Source organism: Thermobia domestica, chromosome 13 (genome assembly GCF_964235325.1).
Source record: "Thermobia domestica chromosome 13, izTheDome1.hap1.1, whole genome shotgun sequence".
Classification (NCBI taxonomy): domain Eukaryota; kingdom Metazoa; phylum Arthropoda; class Insecta; order Zygentoma; family Lepismatidae; genus Thermobia; species Thermobia domestica.
The window spans coordinates 179,576,715-179,597,851 of NC_137466.1; the positions used below are offsets into that span (position 1 = coordinate 179,576,715).

The 21,137-nt window shown below is 36.0% G+C and overlaps 1 protein-coding gene across 1 annotated transcript in view; it reads right to left on the bottom strand.

Annotated features, from left to right (window-relative positions):
- The window catches only part of LOC145667875 (uncharacterized), a 104,570-nt gene extending 84,756 nt beyond the window's left edge, over positions 1-19,814 (bottom strand). Inside the window, exon 1 of the mRNA XM_081735307.1 lies at positions 19,765-19,814. Within this exon, the coding sequence (XP_081591433.1) occupies positions 19,765-19,778 (14 nt within the window). The 5' untranslated portion in view covers positions 19,779-19,814. The remainder of the gene's footprint in view (positions 1-19,764) is intronic.
- Positions 19,815-21,137: the final 1,323 nt, after the last annotated feature.

Here is a 21,137-nt window from a genome sequence, read left to right on the forward strand (position 1 = left end):
CACGACCTATCTTGAGAAAACCAAGAAATGAGGGACGTAAATATCTATAATTAAAAGTACAAGGGCATTAATGAAGCAAATGAAGGAAATATTTTTTTTAATGATAACTTTGTTTTAAAAAAATCGATTTTGAAATAAATGGTGTACATCTTCTACAGGCTTTCCCACAATTTTCATTGCTTGAGGTTAAAAACAATCAAGATTGAGGGATAAATTTATGCTCTATATCTTTAAAAAAAAGTACCAAAGTAACTTTAATTTAAAAATTAATTTTTGTTATATGTAGTACACAATTTCTCAATCAGTCAATAATAAGGGAGAGAATTTTAGAACCTTTCATTAAAAATAAAATGTTCCGTGAATATTTAGTAAAAAAAAAAATCGTTTTTAATGAAACATATGTGTTTTGTTTGAAATTCTAAGCTTAATTTTATTGAGAAGCTTATATTAAAAATAATCAAAGTTAATGGTGTGAATAACTCTGATTTTATAAAAACATGATTATAACTGTCCTAAAAATTCACCGATTTTCCAGAAACTAAGTATCTTTTCTTTCTTTCTTCTCTTTTCTTTCTTTTTCTTTCTTTTTTTTTCAGCATTCCCAATAAGGGTGATCGCTTTTGGTTGGTATCACTCCAGGGCACCAGTGTAAATACGCACCAACTTTTCAACTTCAGAACATTTTCAGGGCACCTTAAAAAAAAGTGCTTTGTTTTCTTCAAAACTTCATTGAAGGATTGGGATTCTGAGATCAAACATTAGGACTTGTAGCTTTGCATTCGTTGAAGAATTTGATTGTTTTGAGAATCATTCCCGTTTCATTCTTATAATGATTTTATTAGGTAACTCTTCTGGTTGTTCATTAGAATCAAGCCTTGATACGCACAATACGTAAATCCAATGATAATAACAATTTTTATCACACAACTTTTCACAGTAGCTTATCGTTTTAATGTAAAACTACACATAATTTTATTACAAATGTACTTACTAGGGATGATTCCATACCGGGACCAAGTACCTGGGGAAAACTTATATATCGGCTGAAAGCTCTTGCCAAGAGAAGTACGAAACCGTTTTCAAATCACGAGCAAACCCACAACCTGATCATATAAGGGGCCCGTTTGTTGGTGTTTGTGACCCTTGTATTGCATATTAGACAGAAGTTAAAATGAATGTCACAATGCGTCACGCGTAAGCACCTGAATCCATCATATTCCGTTTTGGCTCATTGCTAGAACGTAACTCGGGCAAGAGTTTGATAATATCGCTTTGCACCCAGATGTACCCATTTGCTCAGTGTTGCCAACCAATTGTAAATACAATGTGGCAGATGGTTTTTGTACCACTGGATGTATATCCATGAAACGTGGTATCAACCTCATTCGTCCAAGGAGCCCAGTTTGTAAGAGTTACCAACCAACTGTAAAAATGAGAAGGTGTAAAGCAGGTATGATGAGACGTTTATACACCAACATTGGCAGAAATATAACACGATATTATAGCAAAAATACGTTGAGTGTGACCGTATTCCAACCATTCTTGTTTGTCAGTGTTGCTAACATGTGTAAATATCACAATGTTGCAAATGGGGTGTGTGCCATTAAACGAATATAGAACAAATGTGACAGAAGCAGCATTGGACAATGGAAAACATAGTATGAGTGTGCCGAAGCAACTCAATTTGACAGTGTTGCCAACCATTCTAAAATATATTTTCTCGAAAGGTTGCCTGATCATTGCATGCATAGAGACAAAACTTGACATAAACATCATTCGACACAACAGCAAACATTCTGTGGTTGTTACGGATTCCCCAAGCACCCCAGTCTGTTAATATTGCTAACGTTTTCAAAATGGAAGTTCTTCAAATAGTACTATACTAGCTTCGTAGTACAATATTTTTTTTTTTTGTCTAATGTTATGAATGGTATTTCGTGTGATGTTTCTACCAATCGTGGTGCATAAACGTTTCATAGTAAGAAACCTGCTTCACATCTCATTTTTACAGTTGGTTGGCAACACTGATAAACTTGGGTCCTTGGAAGAGGAATACGTCCACAGTATATTTTTTTTAGTGACGAATGATGTTTATGGATATACATGGATATACGTTTATGGATATACAACCAGTGGTACAGAAACCAACTGCTACATTGTATTTACAATTGGTTGGCAACACTGACCAAATAGGTACGTCTGGGTGCAAAGCGATATTATCAAACCCTGCCCGAATTACTTTCTAGCAATGAACCAAAAAGGAACATTACGGGTTCAGGTGCTTACACATGATGCATCGTAACATTCATTTTTACTTTTGTCGAATATGCCATACATAGGGTCACAAACACCAACAAACTGGCCCCTTATAGGGTCAGGTTGCGGGTTTGCCCTTGATTTGAAAACGGTTTCGTACTTCTCTTGCCGATATATTGTATAGGTTTTCCCCAGGTACTTGGTCCCGGAATGGAATCATCCCTAGTTAGATTACGTACATGGGTAAATAACAGTAAGTAATTATTACTTCAACAGATGGTCAAGTGCTAATTAACACTTATCATTTTAACAAAATTGATCCAATTCATGATTGCTAAATAAGAAAAAATGTGCTTTTACTATTAACAATAGTCATTAGTTTTAATAATCAGTGGGAAAGATGTCCTGTATTTGGGAGAAATTTACGTGGAAGGCATAAGTCAGCTCTGTTTTCTCTCCAGTCTATTATGCACTAAAATTAAAATTAAATTAAATTTTATGTCCAACTTTCGTAACCTTTAGGCTAAACGAGGCAGATGAACAGTGAATGGTTATCAAATAATTGGTAGAATAATAATGTGGAAGGAAACGAGAGAATCCCGAGGAAATTCACGAACACAATGTTATCCACCACAAGCTCATTGGATCTGGGACCGAACCAATGACTCCTTGCCAGATGTAGGCGCTCCATCACTGGACCATCGTTCTCCCATTATTATGCACTTGTGGTTTCACATCAGAAGGGCCCGGACAAAAGGGCGAGAACAGAAAGGCCCGAGTCTAAACGGCCGCTCGTCAAAAAAGCCCCGGTCAAAAGGCCCCCGCGACAAAAGGATCCTAGTCAAATTGACCCTGACAAGAGGGCCCGAGGCAAAAGGGCCCTGAGACAAAAGAGCCCAATTAAAAAAGCCTGAGATAACCTGAAAAGCCTCAGAAGTATAAAAACGATTATTAGATGAAAAATATTTTGTGGTCAGTATCTGATTTATGTGTGTTGAAAGAACATACATGTGGAAAAATATAGGATTAGTAAAAAAATAACACGACAGACCAGCAATAACGATACGTGTGTACGGAGGAAAAGTAAATGTTGCAGATGAGTATTGATGCGAAAATTGCATTGAATGGGGTATGGACCACAAGGCAGATACTTTGGATTCCGCGATATTTGATATTACACAATGTTTTTTTAATAGAAAGGGGTAGGTTTGACACATTAATTTAGGCTAGAATCTTCCCACAAATGAGAATAGGAACTCAGTTTTAAAAATCTATCTTCATTCATTTGCGAGATAGGGTGCTACATTTGACATTTTGTATCTAGTAGACCAAAGTATCTCGACAGGCTATGAGACAGTAAAAGGTTACAGGGGTGTGTTGATGCAAAAATTGCATTGAGTGAGGGTGTGGACATAATGGCAGCCATCTTGGATTCCGCCATATTGGATATCACACAATATTTTTAAATGGAAAAAAGTATGTTTGGTACATCAATTTAAGCTTGAATCTTCTGACAAGCGAGAATCTGAATGTATTTTTTTTACCTATCCCCTTTCTTTTACGAGGCAAGTGTGCTATGTTTAACATTTGTATGTAGTAGACAAAAGTATCAGGAGAATCCAGTAATAATGTGGCGTAGGAAAAGCAAATATTACAAGTGTGTGTTGTTGCAAAAGCTGTATTGAACGGGGATGTGGACATTGTTCATCACATAAATATTCAGATATCATGAATAAATTACTATAAAATGTCCTCAAAAGTTGTATTATCCCTCCAAGTTAGTATTTAACAGCAAATATACAACTCATACAACGATTTACAGTATAACTTCCTTTAAGCATTTCGGCATGGTTGTTACAATTTTCCTGGTATAGTAAGGGGAAATATTGTTCCACGCTGTATGTAATGCTTTTCTCAAACCTTCTTTCATCGTAACTCGTTCATATTGACCTTACGTTGCAATTCATTCCAAAGATTCTCAATGGGGTTAAAGTAGGTACTGTGGAGTAGGGTTTGGCGCACTTTTGGGCAGTTTTCAATCATTTCCTAACAACATACACTTTGTTTGGGATCAATATCGTGATAAAATTAGAAGTCCTCCTCATTCTCAATTTTTCGTACTTTGGTGAAGATCTGTCCTAAGAACGTTAAGATATATTTCTTTTATCAGAATCTCATCAACACACACTACCTCTCCAACGTCTGATGAACATATATAACCCAAACCATTACACTTCCTTCTTCGTGTTTTACAGTAGTCTGGAATTTCTTGACATTTATCTCTGTATTTACTTGTCGAAAAACTATTATTCAACCATCATATCCATGCAGGTTTAATTTACATTTGTCGATATACAACACATATTACCACCAATCTTTGTGCATATTTCACTAGTTAACAAATTTAAACTTTTTGTTTGTTACATGAGAAAAATCACCTGATCTTAAAGGAACTTTTTGCGCTGAATTCGAATATGCACTCGGTTTCTCTCCATCACGTACAGTTTTCCCGTAACAGAGGGATTTTCGGGAAATTCCCTCAAAAATTTCCCTTTTTCAGATATTTTATTCCCCTAGCTCCTGTCCCCTTACATATAGTAACATAGAAATTATACCTAAGTATACCTTGATTTATATTTAATAAACCCTAAAAGTTTCGTAAAAGTCGCTTTGTTCTTTCTAGAGAAATAAATATATTTGTATGTATACTGTGTGCACTGTTTATTGCACCTGATAGTAATGCTTTCAGATCTCCTGAGTTGGGGTAAAAACGATTTGCTTTATTACTACAAACACAGACATAAAAATGAATATTTACAATAGTCAACAACACACTTGTATTGCTCTCTGTAAATTAGAAATGTGTATAAAAATAGAATGTACTTCCAACGTATATTTTTTTTAAACGTACAGTATATGTATAACTTAATACATATATATACAATTCTCCAAGTTTTTTCGTTTTGTTCATGAAATGGTTATCAATATTTGTTATCAAATGTAACAGAATGCAAAAGAACTTCCACTTCCCGAGCCCTCTACCAACTGGGAAGAGATATGGCCAAAAGACTCTGATGATGATCATGACCTTGATGAACCATCGACATCAACATGTACATCCAAGGATCCAACGTTCATCCCTGACTGTGTTCGCGAGCCACATTTCATCCGGCAATGTGAACTTAATGACCTAGTCCGTGATTTGCACCTGACAAAACAAGAGGCGGAACTTCTGGGATCAAGGCTCCAGCAGTGGAACTTATTGGATGCAGAAACTAACATATCAGTGTACAGGAAAAGGCATGTTCAATTTTCAAGCTATTTCTCAATGCAAGATAATGTGTGCGTATGTACGGATATAAATGGGTTGATGGCGGAGCTAGGAATTCCTTACGTTCCAGAAGAATGGAGGTTATTTATCGACGCGTCAAAGGTCAGCCTTAAAGCTGTCCTTTTACATAATGGAAATAAAAAACCTTCTATACCACTTGCGCACTCAGTGAAGATTAAGGAATCCTATGACACCATGTCAACTTTGCTAAATCTTATAAATTACAAGGACCATTGTTGGCAAATATGTTGTGATCTCAAGGTAGTTGGTATTTTATTAGGACTGCAGTGCGGTTACACGAAGTACCAATGTTTTTTATGTTTATGGGATAGCCGAGCTGATGACAAACATTATGAAGTGAAGGAATGAGAACCTAGAGTGAATTACGTACCTGGAGAATGCAACGTCAAATACGCTCCTTTGGTAGATCCTAATAAGATATTACTACCGCCACTTCATATCAAGTTAGGACTTATGAAAAACTTGGTCAAAGCCATGGACACATCTGGTGAAGGTTTCAAGTATTTGCGAGATAAGTTCCCTAACCTGAGTGATGCTAAGATTTCAGCGGGAGTGTTTATTGGTCCCCAAATTAGGAAATTAATGCTTGATGATAGCTTTGACAGCAAGTTAAACAGTGCTGAGCTAGCTGCCTGGGCAACATTTAAGTGTGTTGTGCGCAACTTTCTGGGCAATAACAAAGCTGAGAGTTACACAGAAATCGTACAGGACATGATACAGAAATACAAAGAGTTGGGTTGTAGGATAACTTTAAAAATCCACTTTTTGCACTCCCACCTCAGCTTCTTTCCTGCTAACCTAGGTGCTCTCAGCGACGAACAGGGGGAAAGATTCCACCAAGATATAATGGCAATGGAGAAAAGGTACCAGGGACGATGGGATCCTTCAATGATGGGGGACTATTGTTGGGGTCTTGTTAGAGAATGCAACATTTCTTACAAAAGAAGGAAGTAGTGTACGTTTTTGTAACCCAATGGAAGTTTCATATATTGTGATAGTTTTGATTACCTTTTCATGACCTTTTGGTACATTTGTATTATTGTTTATTGTAAATAGTCACACTTGTAAATTATATTGTATTATATTTTATATATGTGTTTGTGGTAATAAAGCAAAACGTTTTACCTCAACTTAAGAGATCTGAAAGCATTACTATAAGGTGCAATAAACAGTACACACAGTATACATACAAACATATTTATTTCTCTAGAAAGAATAAAGCGATTATTACGAAACTTGGAGGGTTTGTTAAATATGAATCAAAGTATACTTAGGTATAATTTCTATGTTAGTACATGCAAGGGGACAAGATCTTGGGGTGTAAAATAAACGAAAAGGGAAATTTTTGAGGGATTTTCCCGAAAATCCCTCTGTTACGGGAAAGTCGTACGTGATGGAGAAAAACCAAGTGCATATTCGAATTCAGCGCAAAAAGTTCCTTTAAGAACAGGTATTTCCTTTTATGTAACAAAACCTTTGTTAACTAGTGTTTTCGAAGGCTCTAGAAAATTTTAGTATCTTATATTTCTTAACTATTCTCTTGAATAATATATGGTTTCTTTCTAGCTATTCAACCATTATATCCTTCCCGCATTAAATCCAGACGGTAAGAAACGCTATCCGGACAAAACCTTGTTACCACCAGCTACTATTTGAACGAAGTCTTTGAGCTGTACTGAATATTCGAAACTGCACATTAAGAGCATCACGTACTCCACAGTATTTTACAAACTCAAGCTAACGAACAGAAACGTTAAGAACACAATGTACACCCTCTTTATTACTTGCCTGTACCAATACTTTCCTCTGCTAGAAACAAATGTCAAACATAGCACACGCTTTCTCGTAAACGAATGGCGGCCGGTCAAAAATCAGTTCAGATTATCGTCTCTAGGAGGATCTAGCCTAATTTTGTGTGACATAAATACCTCTTTCTATTTAAAAATATTGTATGGCATATATTATGCGGAATTCAAGATGGTTGCCATGATGTACATGCAATCATTTAACGCAGTTTCAACACCAATACCAACCTGTAACGTTTGCTTTTCCTTTGTCCACTCGTCTCTTTTTTACTGTCCTGTCATGATACTTTTTTCTAGTAGATACATATGTCAAACATAGCACACCTTGCCTCATATACAGATGGCAATGTATCAAAAGTGAGTTCACATTCTCATTTGTGCGAGTATTCAAGCCTAAATTGAAGTGTAAAATCATAACCTTTTCCGTTGAAAGAAAACAAGTTCGATCTGCAATATAGCGAAATTCAACATGTCTTCCACGTTGACCACACTCCAAATCAATGCAATTTTTGCAATAATATCAATTGCGACATTTGATTTTATTCCGTCCAACTGTGTAGTTATTTTTGTTCTCTCCCAATACATTTGACTAACCCAGTATAGAGATCCACATGTATATTCTTACAGCAAAATTAAACAAATGTTTTCAACAGAATATTTTTCATACTAATATGTGCTTTTATACTTTGATCCAGGGGCGGAAATGGAATTTTAGAACTAAGGGAACAGTCATTAATAGATAAAGTCTGATTGGAAATTGTCTCGAAAATACAAGCTCAAAGAGACGCGGGTGAAAGCAAAGTTTCATGTAGAACCGACTTAAGCGATACCGATTGTTGCAGAACAAACAGCAACCAAACAAAATTAAGATCGCCATTTAATTTTCCTTTTTGTCATTAATAACCATTGATATTCTTCCTTCTGTTGGACAAAAACTTCAACTTACTATGGGGACAATAGACCTTATCTCCTTGTGCATCCCTGATTTCCACTCCTGCTTTAATTTCAGTCTTTCTGGCCGTGGGATCATTTCTACCCGGGCCCTTTTGGCTCCGGTCCTTTTGCCCAGGCCCTTTTGACGAGGGGCCGTTTTTGTACGGGTCCTTCTGACATGGAATCGCACTAGTAAAGCCATCAATTCTCTAAAACAGTGGTTTTCCACGCATATGTCGCGATACGCTGGTATGTTGTGCAGTCCCGTTGGATACGTCGCAAAATGTAAGAATTTGGAAATCACAAAGCATTCAATAAATAGTTAAAATAAATTTTGAGGTAGACTTTATCAATCAATCAATGCCTCCATCGGCTGCAACAATGCTCAATACTACATAGAATCAGCACTTTATACACACTTATAGTCTCACACTATTATAATTTATATTACTATTAATAAAAAAATCAAACAATTGTGTCAGGCGTTCAGTAAAGTGTAGACAGTAAAAAAAAAAAGTTGGGAACCACTGCTCTACATAATCGAATCCCTCAACAAATGTAAAATTACGAATTTCATAGTTCAAATATGCATTCAAATATTAGTCATATTTATTGACTTGAAATAATTTAATCTCGTATCACCTTTCTATACAGAATAAATAATTATTCCTCAGGATGGTTTTGAGACAGTTTTGTCTCACAGAGCCATCCTATGCAGTATAACATAAATTAGGGTTGCCATATTTTTCAAAGAGACAAACTAGAAGAATTTGCAATTTTTAGGGGAAAAAAGTAAGATATGTGATACTCGGAATTTACATATTATAGCAAACACATACGTATATGGTTTTACATAGTAGCATAGAGTACTTTTAAAGTGGAATATGTGTCAGTTTCATTAAAATTAATGGAAACATGTAAAACACAAAAGATACCAAAATTTCCAAGTATATTACACAATTGTTTGTTGTTTTTAGTTGAATTTTAATGGGGGTTCAAAAAATCGTTGCAGGACATATTGAAATTCACAACCACCTAGAGTTCTGCTTTTGGTAGTACATAGTAGCTTCTGTTTCTTTACACCAGTATACACTCTATCGATCGAAACGACGTTGACAGATGAAGACTAAGATACTAAAATCAAATTATTCTTAATATAAAATTTGGGGTACCGTTAAATTGGAGATAAAAACGTAACATATTGCATTTTCTATCTAACAAGGCAGGGTACCCAGGTGTAACACGCCGATTGTGATAAGATTGCACAGACATAAAGAACATCGAAAAAGAAGTGACACGTATTTTTTATATCTTCCAACAAGCACATTGAAAGGGTCAAATAGGGGCATAAAAATGGGGTCAAAATAAAATTATGTGGAATATAGCGAGAACGAGAAGAGATATCGGAAAAGTTTAAATGTACAAAATACTACCCATAGTTGACGCAATTCAATGAGATAGAACTCACCCATGAGAAGAGAGCAGAACATCCGGAAATGGACCAATCACGTGTACAACATTGTCAACGTAATAAGAACAACGATGAGATGGATGTTGGAAACGAAAATGCGTGTATGCAGTAGTAACACCAAAAAAAAATTGTTACTATTACTGTTATGTTGTACGCGTATTTTCGTAGTGATATAATGTTGATACTCATGTGTGGTACTGATATTAATGTTGCTGTTTATCTTACGTATGTGGACCACCTGCTATTACATTCTACTGTGCTATGAATTTTTGTTCCCATTGCTCGATATATGCAACCCACTGCGCAGTACCGTCTCGCTGGCTGCCTATACGAACGGCGTTTGCATCCTTCCTGCGTGTTATCCCATCTTCGGGAATTGAGATAAATCTGCGTCTCTTTCGCATACGGGAAACATATGCACCCAAAGCAAAAACACGTATTTTCTGCTTTCTTTTCCTGCTTCTTATCACCCTTTTCGCTCATTTCCGTAACACATGTGACAATGTTGTATACGTGATTGGTCCAATTCCGGATGTTCTGCTCTCGTCTCATGGGTGCGTTCTACCTCATTGAATTGCGTCGACTACGGGGAGTATTTTGTACATTTAATATATTCCGATATCTCTTCTCGTTCTCGCTATATTCCACATAATCTCATTTTTACCCCATTTTTATGCCCCTATTTGACCCTTTCAATACGCTTGTTGGCCGATATATAAAAAAAATATGTGTTGCTTCTTTTTCAATGTTCTTTATGTCTGTACAATCTTATCACAGTCGGTGTGTTACACCTGGGTACCCTGCTTTGTAAGCATAAAAACATAACATATTGCATTTTCTATGCAAAAGATCTGGCAATCCTAAGATAAATATAGTTTCAAATATCCACTAAATTCTAACTTGAATAATTATAATACGGAACTTCTAAATGAATGTGTTTCAATTTATTCCAATTCCTGTACAATCCATTATTGTTGGAATATGCAGCAACACCTCAGTAGTGACATCATGTGATGCAGCTGCAAATATTTTCTTTCCACTTGAATCTATGACGATATTGGGAATGCTTAGTCGAGATTACTCTGGGTTGATAATATTACTAATTATAGGGAAAATGAAATCTTTTTTAAGTTTAACGTCCCACGATTATGCGTTTTAGACTAAGGGAGACGATGATTAACGCAAATTAATGATGATAGAAGAATTGGTGGAGTGAGAAAATGCGAGTACCCCAAGAAAACTTACGGACACGATGTTGCCCAGCAGAAAATTGTTTGGTCGGGATCGAACAGGGGAACCACGCATCAGAGGTAAGCGTTCTACTACTGAGCCACTATGCCTCCTACTGAGTATAGGGGTAGCCAGAACTTTTCATATGAGTGTGCACAAATGTAATTAAAGTCCATTCATCCCTTCACTAGCTTATAACATTCTCACGTCCTCATTTTATTGGAATATAAAGTATATTAAAAACTAGATAAGATGTTATTTCGATAAACTTAAGAATGAACATAAAGAAAGAACCGCATAACTTTAACACACCTATTGGAGTAATCTAATTTATTGGGAAATGGGTAACTTTCTTTTCCTTTGTTGTACTTGATGAAGTTTTCTTATAGTGTTCACATGCACACTCCATATCTGTGCCCTATTTTACCTAGGTATAATAACTTCCTTTTTACTGCTATAAAATATCGCTTGGGCTTCTGTATAAATCTTCAAATATGATAACTTTGCCTTGCAATACACTTGTGTATAAACCAGGTTATTGGAACAATGAGAAGAATCCGACTGAGGTGAACGAACTTTTGTTTCTGTTGCAATGAATATTTTGGAAACAACGGGGATTGGAATTGGGAAACAACGAATGGGCTCATTATGTCGAGGATCAACCTTGATATTGTTTCCACTGATAATGTGTCCTAGAAAATGTATTTCGGGTTGGATGAACTGACACTTTCGAAAATTTAATGAGAAATTGGCACGAGCAAAAATTTCAAAGGCCTTTTCTAAATGTTCGAAGTGGTCTTCGAGGGAAAAACTAGAAATTAAAATGTCGTCTAGGTAGACCGTGGCAAAAGATTTAGTAGTCTGATCAAAGAAAGAATACATGATATTCTGGAAAATTGAAGGTGCACTCTTAATACCCATCGGTAATACACACATTACATACTGATGACCTGCGTATACAAAACTAGTACATGGATATGATGTGGGATCTAACCCAATTCCATAGTATCCAGAGGAACAGTCGAAAGAACTAAAATATTTCGCCTTGGTTACGCGGTTCAAAATTTCGCCTATAGGTTCCACCTGAATTTTAGGCGCCAAAACCTTTTGATTTAGAGCTCGGAGGTCTAAAACTGGACGTACTCCTCCTGACGCTTTGCGTACGCAGTGTATCGGATTACGATACGGAGAAGGTTGTTCCCTAGCTAACCCAAGCTTGATCCAAGTTTGAAGTTCTTTCTCAAAAGCAGGTTGAAGTGCTTGGGGAACAGGATAGTACGGTCCTACTATCGGTTTCTCATCTATTAATTGAATTTTATAGAGTGGTGCACGCACCCGTCTAGGATACTCCGAAAATAAATATCGGTACTTCAAAAGAATACTGGCTAAATGTTGTTTCGAATCTTCATCTAAGTCGATTCTCGACTTAACGTAATCCTGAATTTCAACCTCAGAAACATTAGGCTCTGGATCCTCTGATGAATAATGTTCAACAGGATTCATCGGAAAATTCGTAGGCTGCTTCACTAACTGTTGAGGTTCCTCAATGGTTGAAGTCACTAAAGAAGTGTTTTTATTCGTCTGTTCAATAGCTCGAACTGGCCATGTGGGTGAAGAGACTTCCACACGATTCGAAGAAATTCCAACAAATAAGATTTCAGGCCTTATGGTCTGTAAGGAAATCTGAGTCCCAGATGAAGTTTGGAGTCTAACTTCATTTTTACCTCGATCAATAATACCATTGAATTTATCCAGGAAGGGACATCCTAAGATGATATCAGTTCGTAAGTATTTCATTACAAATATAGGAGTTTCAAAAAGGTGACCTTGAAAATTTACATTAAAAGTTTGTAATCCCTGTACTTGGAATTTTTCTTTTCTTGCAAAGGCTCCTAAAGTGAGTCTAGTATACGGATGTAGCTTGGCGGCTGGGAAGGTTAATTTTAGACGTTTCCATACTTCCCAATCCATTAAATTCAGCTCAGCGCCGCTATCCACCGTACACCGCAGATCTATGCCCGCAATGTTCCCTTTTATCATGGGTGAAGGGGAAAAATAGTACTCAGACGAGGAACAGACATAATCGTCTTCGACTACAAAATTAACATGAAATTCTAAAAACGGATTTGTAGAATCAGAAGAGTTTGACGAGGTCACTGTGCAAATACTTCGAAAGGGGTCTTGTCCTTCGCAGCTTGCCTGCCCCTTTCTCATTGGCAGCTGCGAGTCATGTTTTCCGAACTGGTTACCTGTTCTCTCGAATTCGGAGACCCTTCACTGTGACTGTTAGACATCTGTCTAGATCCATCATTTTCTTCTACTCGACCGTTATTATAACTATTATTGTTATTGTAGTATCGATTTCCATTATTTCGATACCGATTTCCTCTTCCTCTAAATCGTCGATTGCGATTATTACCTCGAAACGAGTTCTGATTGTAATTATTATTATTATAATTATTAAAGTTCTGAGAATACTCCGGGTTCCTCTTTTCAGTTTGACAACTGCTATCAACCGTTTTATTTTGATTAAAGTTTTGGTTAGTTTTGATAACCTTCGCCTGTTTAATAAATGATCTCTTCCTAGAAGGAGGTTCAAACTCGGTACGCGGACCGGTAATCGAAGACAAATTCCCAATCTGAATCATCAGATCGACTAAGTTCTGACTTGGATTAACAGACAATAATCTTACATCATCGTAAGGTAAGCTTCCCAAAATTAATCCTGAAAGTTCCTGAAAGTTAGGATTTTCGGTAATGTTATAGTACATTTCAACCAAGAACCAAGAAAATTCTAGCAACGAGGAATATTTATTTTTGTCATACTTTAAAGATTGGAGATACCTTTTCTGCATCAGCTCGGTCTTCTCATTACAATATTGACTTTTGAATAGCCGGATACAATCATCAAATGAACGGATTTCATGTAGGACAGACTGAATCCAGACTTCAGCTCCATCTCTCAAGCAACTTTGAAAAGCTCTGATCTTTTCAAAATCCGAAACGGAATATCGATCTATACAACGTTTGAAATTTCTGAGGAAAGCTCTAGATGCACCCGGACGAATTTCTCCACCAAAAGTAGGAAAATAAGTAAGATCTTTTAGTGAAATCTGTTTAGATTCATAATTATATTGCTGACCAGGAATCCTAGACCATATAGGACCATTGTCAAAAGGACTTAAGTTAGACACATTATAGAAAGGTGTAGAACACTGACTTAAAGGGTTGATTGGATTACTAATGGAACTACCCCAACTGGGTTGACTGAATGATGAGTATTTCGGAGTCGAGTGACTCGAATTCCAATTAGACATAGTATAGACCGGAGAACTACTATTGCCAAAGATAGGCACGGTATTTCTACCAATACTTGGAAACGTATCTAAATTAAACGGGGACTTCATCGTCGGAACACTAGGGATAGGTTTAGAAAACCAGGAAGTATTAGTTGCCGTAGTAGCACCATTAAATAACATTCCATCCGAATGTGGAATCGGCTGATCACTATAATCAAACCTACTCTTTTCAGCAGACGTCCTATCCTTTCTGACATCTGTGAAACAAACTCTTTTAGGAGCAACACTATCGTCTCCCCCTTCGGTCTCAACATTTATTTTCTTTGAAACCGAAAACTTCGCTCTAACTTCCTTAATTTCCTTCTGAAGCTGCTCATAACGAAGCTCAAGTTTTTGTTGCAAAACAGAGACTCTTTTGGTTAAGCTTCTCTGTTCATCACAAACCGATTCGAGAATAGTGGCAGTAGTTTCATATCCTTCTTTAATCGAAGTTATCTCCTTGCTATTAGTATCAACTAATTCAGGCAAATTTCGCAATTCACCTTGCAATTCTTCCGCTTTTTGATTTACTTTCAAGAGGTCACTCTCGACAATTTGCAGTCGAGCCTCTTGTTCTAACTGGGATCCAGTTATCACATTTATTTGTTCGCGTAGTTTGTTCGATTCCTCGACTATTTCTTTGTGTGCTTCTAATTTGACTTCGTTAATTTTCTCAGCTAAGATCAAAATTTCATCATGCTGCCTATCAAACTTTTCATTAAGCTTTTCGTTTTGTCTGTCCAGTTTCTCATTCTGCGTATCAAACCTTTCTTGCAAAAATGCAAACAAACGCGTTTCCATTGAACTCTCGGATCCACCAATAGGGGACGAAGTAACTACAGGAAATTTTAGAACATCTTGTTCTTCATTTTGGTTGGACTTAACCAAGCCACCATTTTCAAAAGATTTTTCGATTTTCCCATTTCCATTTGGGGGTTGGCAACCCTGACAAATCCATTGGTATGAATCCCGACTTATTAATTCAAACATGCTATCGGATTCTTTTATCCCGACACAACGGAAGTGATACCATCGGGTACACTTTTCACACATGACTGAATCTTCCCGTTCAGCAGTTTCTGATATTACAGACTTATTACCTTGATTACAGCACGCGTATTCTCTATCCGAATCGGAGCTAGCAACACTGCCCCCAACTGAAATTCGCTCAGACGTGGACATATTAACAAGTACACAACAACACTATCACAAAATATATCACACAATATATATATGTATATATCAATACAATAGAATACTTCCCTTGGGAGAAACCAACACCAGTAACCCTACCAGTGCACGTCACCAAACAGTCTGCCTCACTCTCATTTTCTTTCTCCTCTCTCTCTGTTTTTTTTTTACTCTCCTTCCATCCACAATCCTACCGTCAGAAAAATCCTGGCTGGGTCGCCAAAAATTGTATAACAACTGCTACAATCTAAAAGCCTAGTTCAAGGGAAGTTTTGATTCTTTCCAATACGTAACGACCACCTCCCTTGAACTCACTTCTTGATCCCTAATTCGAAGTCCTAGCAACCTCGAAAGGAATCGAGAAGGGAATCTATCGCGCAACGGATAAATAATAATCGAAAACGGAAACAAAAAGAATGAAGAACCAGAAACTTACCTCCGGTGGATGCAGATTAGAAGGGAGAGTAATAGCTCCACTCAACTCCTTTAATAAAGCTCAGCTTAAACATGTACGTATATATGAATATTTTACCTTAGTTATATTAAGTACTTTGAAAAAGAAAATTCATTTCAGATACGATTTATTAACAATGCTTCAACTCAGACTGGTGTGGTAGTTAACCACACTTCTACAATTAACGTAAGGTGCCAGTATATTCATTATAGTATCATAACATTGTGAGAAAAAAAAACTTCAATAGAACATATTTAGAATTCTGTCTGTCAATCTCATATCCAATTTGTTTACAATATCAACCATTATCAGATTTTATTGTTAACTTCTTTTTTTTTCTTACCAGAGAACTGTCCATAGACCAATAGTCGAAGTAGATTGTATTGTAACTGTTAGAAACTATTACCTGACACTTCGTCACACCACTTAAGAGAAACAACCATATTGCAGTCGCAGACAACTAAATAAAGTTAAGAGTTTCACATCACTCGTCATAGGTACGACATAATAACAAAACAGAATGATTCTCGCTTGAGCGAGCGTCAGCTGAAAGAAGTGTTACCGCTTCCGGTTCAGTTCAAGTGCTAAATACAATCAATAAAGGAACGGAGGTAATATTTACTGACATCCCCGTTCGGCAGCTCCAACCATGGGCGCATTCTACTATCGATTATAATGTAATGCAATTTGTACGAAGTCAAATATAGTACACTTGATGTCTTAATCCCCACTTCAGCATGATAGAATTTCCGTTCTCACATTTCGCATAATTCAATATGCCGTAGCGACTCAAATAGTAATGTGTACAGCCGAACATCCACTGGGCAGACACAGCAACTAATGACTCGGACGTTTAGTAATAATGTTCCCTTTCGGGCGGACAAGTTAGGTGGACAGTAATAATAGACAATACTAGACAATCTGGATTAGGTAGACAATGGACACGATAGTATATAATACACTTCATACAGGACAATTGGATGAGACTTTGTATATATATCTATTAACTAGACAACATTGGACGAATGGACGAGATATACATATATTTCTTTTATAGACAGACAGTTACTGAACAAACAGCAATTTGACATAACGTAGTTAGAAACACCAGCAATCTAAGCAGAGGGACAACGTTCAACTTATTACTGTAACATATGATAACCGAAGGTGGACAAACTTTGGAGAACTATAGATGCTATTCAGACAGTCTTCGTAAAATGGCAACCTTACCCATGAAATCACTTGAACTGTAAACACATATAGCAAGAAGCACTGATAAATACTATCAATATATATATATTATTATACTCAAATTTACTCAAATTGGAGCTCTAATAGAAAATTTTCCCATACATTTCTAATACGGTTAACTCAATACTTAATGAACTTCACAACAGAGAGAGAGAGAGATTTACGCTACGTACGACTTACATAATGAGAGGGCTGGCTAAGACTATTCGAGGCCGCGCACGGGCTGGGCCCCTTTGGGAGAAGGTTTCCCCCATAGGAACTCTTTACTCGGACATTGTGCCGTGTATAAGATACACTCGTGAACTATACATTTTCGTACTCACAAATAGTAATTTATACTTCTGAAGAACACCCGTGCTTTCGTTATCTTAACTCTAATAAACAACCGTAGATTTTATTCTAACTCTGATAAACCACTGTAGCTAATACGAAGAAAGAATAGTTTTATTCAGTAGGTTCGTGTTCCAAAATAATTCAACTGAACTAAATATAGATATATCCGTTGACCTTTGGCAGTTCGAGTTTTACTACTGAAGTTTCCCAGAAAACAAGATTAAGTTCACTTTACTTCAAGGCTCACATGCAGAATAGTCATTGTAGATAGACTTAAAGTTAGTCACGTTACCTGAAGTGCTGCTACTAGAAGAAGTAATTAGGTTTTACGCCATTATTCAGCTTACACAAGAATCACCATGTGCGGGATCAACTTCCACCTTTTATATGTTAGAATTATCTCCCTTCCATCCAAAACCTCGGGAGAATAACGTTCTCACTATAATTTCACTTCATGGAGATTATTATTATTATGCAGAGTAAAACGACGAACACGCTCTCAGTTCATCACAAAATAAAATTTCTTCTAACAGAAGAAAGAAAATTACGACGCCACTCTTGTTCGGCTTTTGGTGAAGTACACAGTATATATAAAGACAGTCGTTTCACCGTTTCGCTTCTCTCTCATTCCCACTGTTGGAAATTTTGGTGAAACTTTTATTACTGCTTTATTAAACAAAATAAAGATAATTCGCATAGAATATAGATATTCATGAACAAAAGATATAGTAAGAAAGTATACTACAACCTTAATTTGAACTATAAATCAACATTAAAGACTGGCCTCATTCCGTAATGCTCCTAGCCTGTATATTCTCCTACTATGGGCGACTCAATAGAAGAAGAAGAAGAAGATTGATAACAAACTCAAGAGCAGTTTACTAAGAGAACCAACGTCTAAACACAACAAAATCTGCATTTCAACGCAATGTTTGCGAAAGAATAATAAACATAAGGATACTTTAAATTGCCCTATTATAAAATTACGATAATGATATGAGTAATATAATTCAAAATTCACATTGAGCCTATTAACTTGTCTGTAACAAACAAGGTATGTTACAGGATATGAATCTTAGCTTCGGCCTAACGACAACATTTATCTTATGGGCTCAAAACTACCCATAAAATGTTGAATAGAACAATGACACTTTAAAAAATGAATGAGAACTGGCAGGTCTACACAAAATTAGAAATAGACCAGTGAAAACAGCACGTTTCTAGAGCTTGTGGTTTTCGAGATCTCATTGTCAAAACAATTGTCAACAAACATATAAACGGATTTGACCACAAACATATAAACATAGCAATTTAATATATAAACTAGCTGAACCTACGGTACTTACACAGCGCATAGTTCTAGTATGAGCGTGAATCTCTTTCTCACTTCTCACTGTATCTGTGCAAACCGCTTTACGGATACAAGTAAAGGACAGAAAGACTCTCAAAGGAAGTGAATTGCTATAGACAAACATATAAATGTAATATTTTAATATATAGAATGTTGGGGTGAATTTGTGGCAAAATTGGATAAGTGGTAGATTATACCAAATACAAATATTTTTTTTTTTTATAATTCCATATCCGAATACGCCTTATTGTGTGTCTACAAGCCCTCGAAGCTGCCAGCTTGTAATAGGTTTTGCAATTCAGATTAAAACAAAGCGCCTGAAATATCCATCAACCAGCTATATATAGTTCCTCTACAGGTTGCCTTTCATAAGGGTATCAACCTTAACGTCCTAGTGACAATATTAAACAAATAGGGTTAAAACGCCGCCTAGAATGTGTAATAGAAAAACAAAGAAGTTTTTTTTTTTTTTAAATTTTGAATGAGAACTGGCAAATCTACACAAAATTTGGTATCGACCAGCGAAAATGGCACGTTGAGGTTTTGTGAGATCTCATTGTCTAAAGGTTTGGCCACAAACAAATACACTTTTCTTGACCACAAACATATAAACCTAGCATTTTAATATATAGATAATGTTTCTTGATTTCAATGTATTATTATTATTATTATTATTATTATTATTATTATTATTATTATTATTATTATTATTATTATTATTATTATTATTATTATTATTATTATTATTATTAAAGAACAACTAAACAGAGTGATTTCTAAGAGCGTGTGTTGCACTTACCTGATGCTGTCCATGTTGATGTTTGATGCGATGAGAGATAGGTTTGATTGAATCCATGTTATATGTCGAGCGACCTTTTTAAGAAGAAACGGGAGAGAAAAGTCGCCAGAGCGGAAAAAAATTCAAGAGCAAAAAAGGCCGAACTGGAACTTGTTTTACAATAGAAGAGTAAAGTACACGGTCAGGGCGAACGAATAGAAAAAGAAAGAAAATGCTGAACAAGGCCTGATTTACATTTTAGAGCGTATCGGGAAGAAGACAGTTCACAATCAGTTACAGACTCGAGCGCTTGTATACTTTTGTTTACTTATTCTTGTCTTTGTTGCTTGCTTACTTCGTATTTCATTTCTTTTTTTCTTCTCTCGTATACCATTCAGATGATGTTCAATTCAAGCGAACCATTATGTTTATACTGCAATAAAAGTGCTTGAGAGGCTACGGTTGAAATAAGTGACAGAAAAGCTTTCTTCTCCGTTCATCTTGGAAATTTTGACTTTAAAATTACTTAATTTAGTTTTTTTTTTTTAAGTTTGCTTTCATATATTAAGGAGAGCGCTCATTAATTCATTCATTTAGTAGATTTTATGTAATTACCATATTTTCAAATTGTGTAAAAAGAGCGTATTTGAACAAACCATTGTATTTCTATGAGTTTTTACATATAACCTCTCTTCTCAAGAAATGATATGAGCACCGTGTTTTCAAACCTCGATAGAGCAAATTTTGAGACACGGAGGGGTATATATGGGATAGGTATGCTTTTTATGCTACCAATCGAGCTGTGAAATCAGAATTGGTAAATTTCAAAATATGCCGGGTGTACAGAATACTAAATCATGAGCGTTTTGTCAGAACTCGATAGAGGTTATGTACAATAATAACAAAAATGCAATTCATGTAAAAAAAAAAAAAAAAGAAAAAAAAGAAAAAAAAGAAAAAAAAGAAAAAAAAGTTTTGTGCTCTATCGAGTTTTCAAAAGACGCTGCTCATATATTTAGACATCGCATTTAATTATCTGTACATCTTATCTGTCTCAAGTTATCCAAACATATTTATATCAAGAATATTATTCAAGTTACATCTATCATCTGTTCCGGAGCATTTAACATTCGATTCAATTCTGTAAGGGCCATTGAACTTGCACTTACAATTATCTTTGGGTATAATTATAATTATAATATTCCAACAAAAAATGACGAAATTTCATTCTGCTAATACTAAAACTTATATACCCATACACAGTGGCGGCTCCAGAATTGTACAAAAGAGAAGTGACATTAGCTAGGGATGCATTCGAGTCGAGTCGAGTCGAGATTTAAGCCTGTCTCGACTCGTCTCGAGAAAATGTTGTCTCGACTCGTGTCTCGACTCGA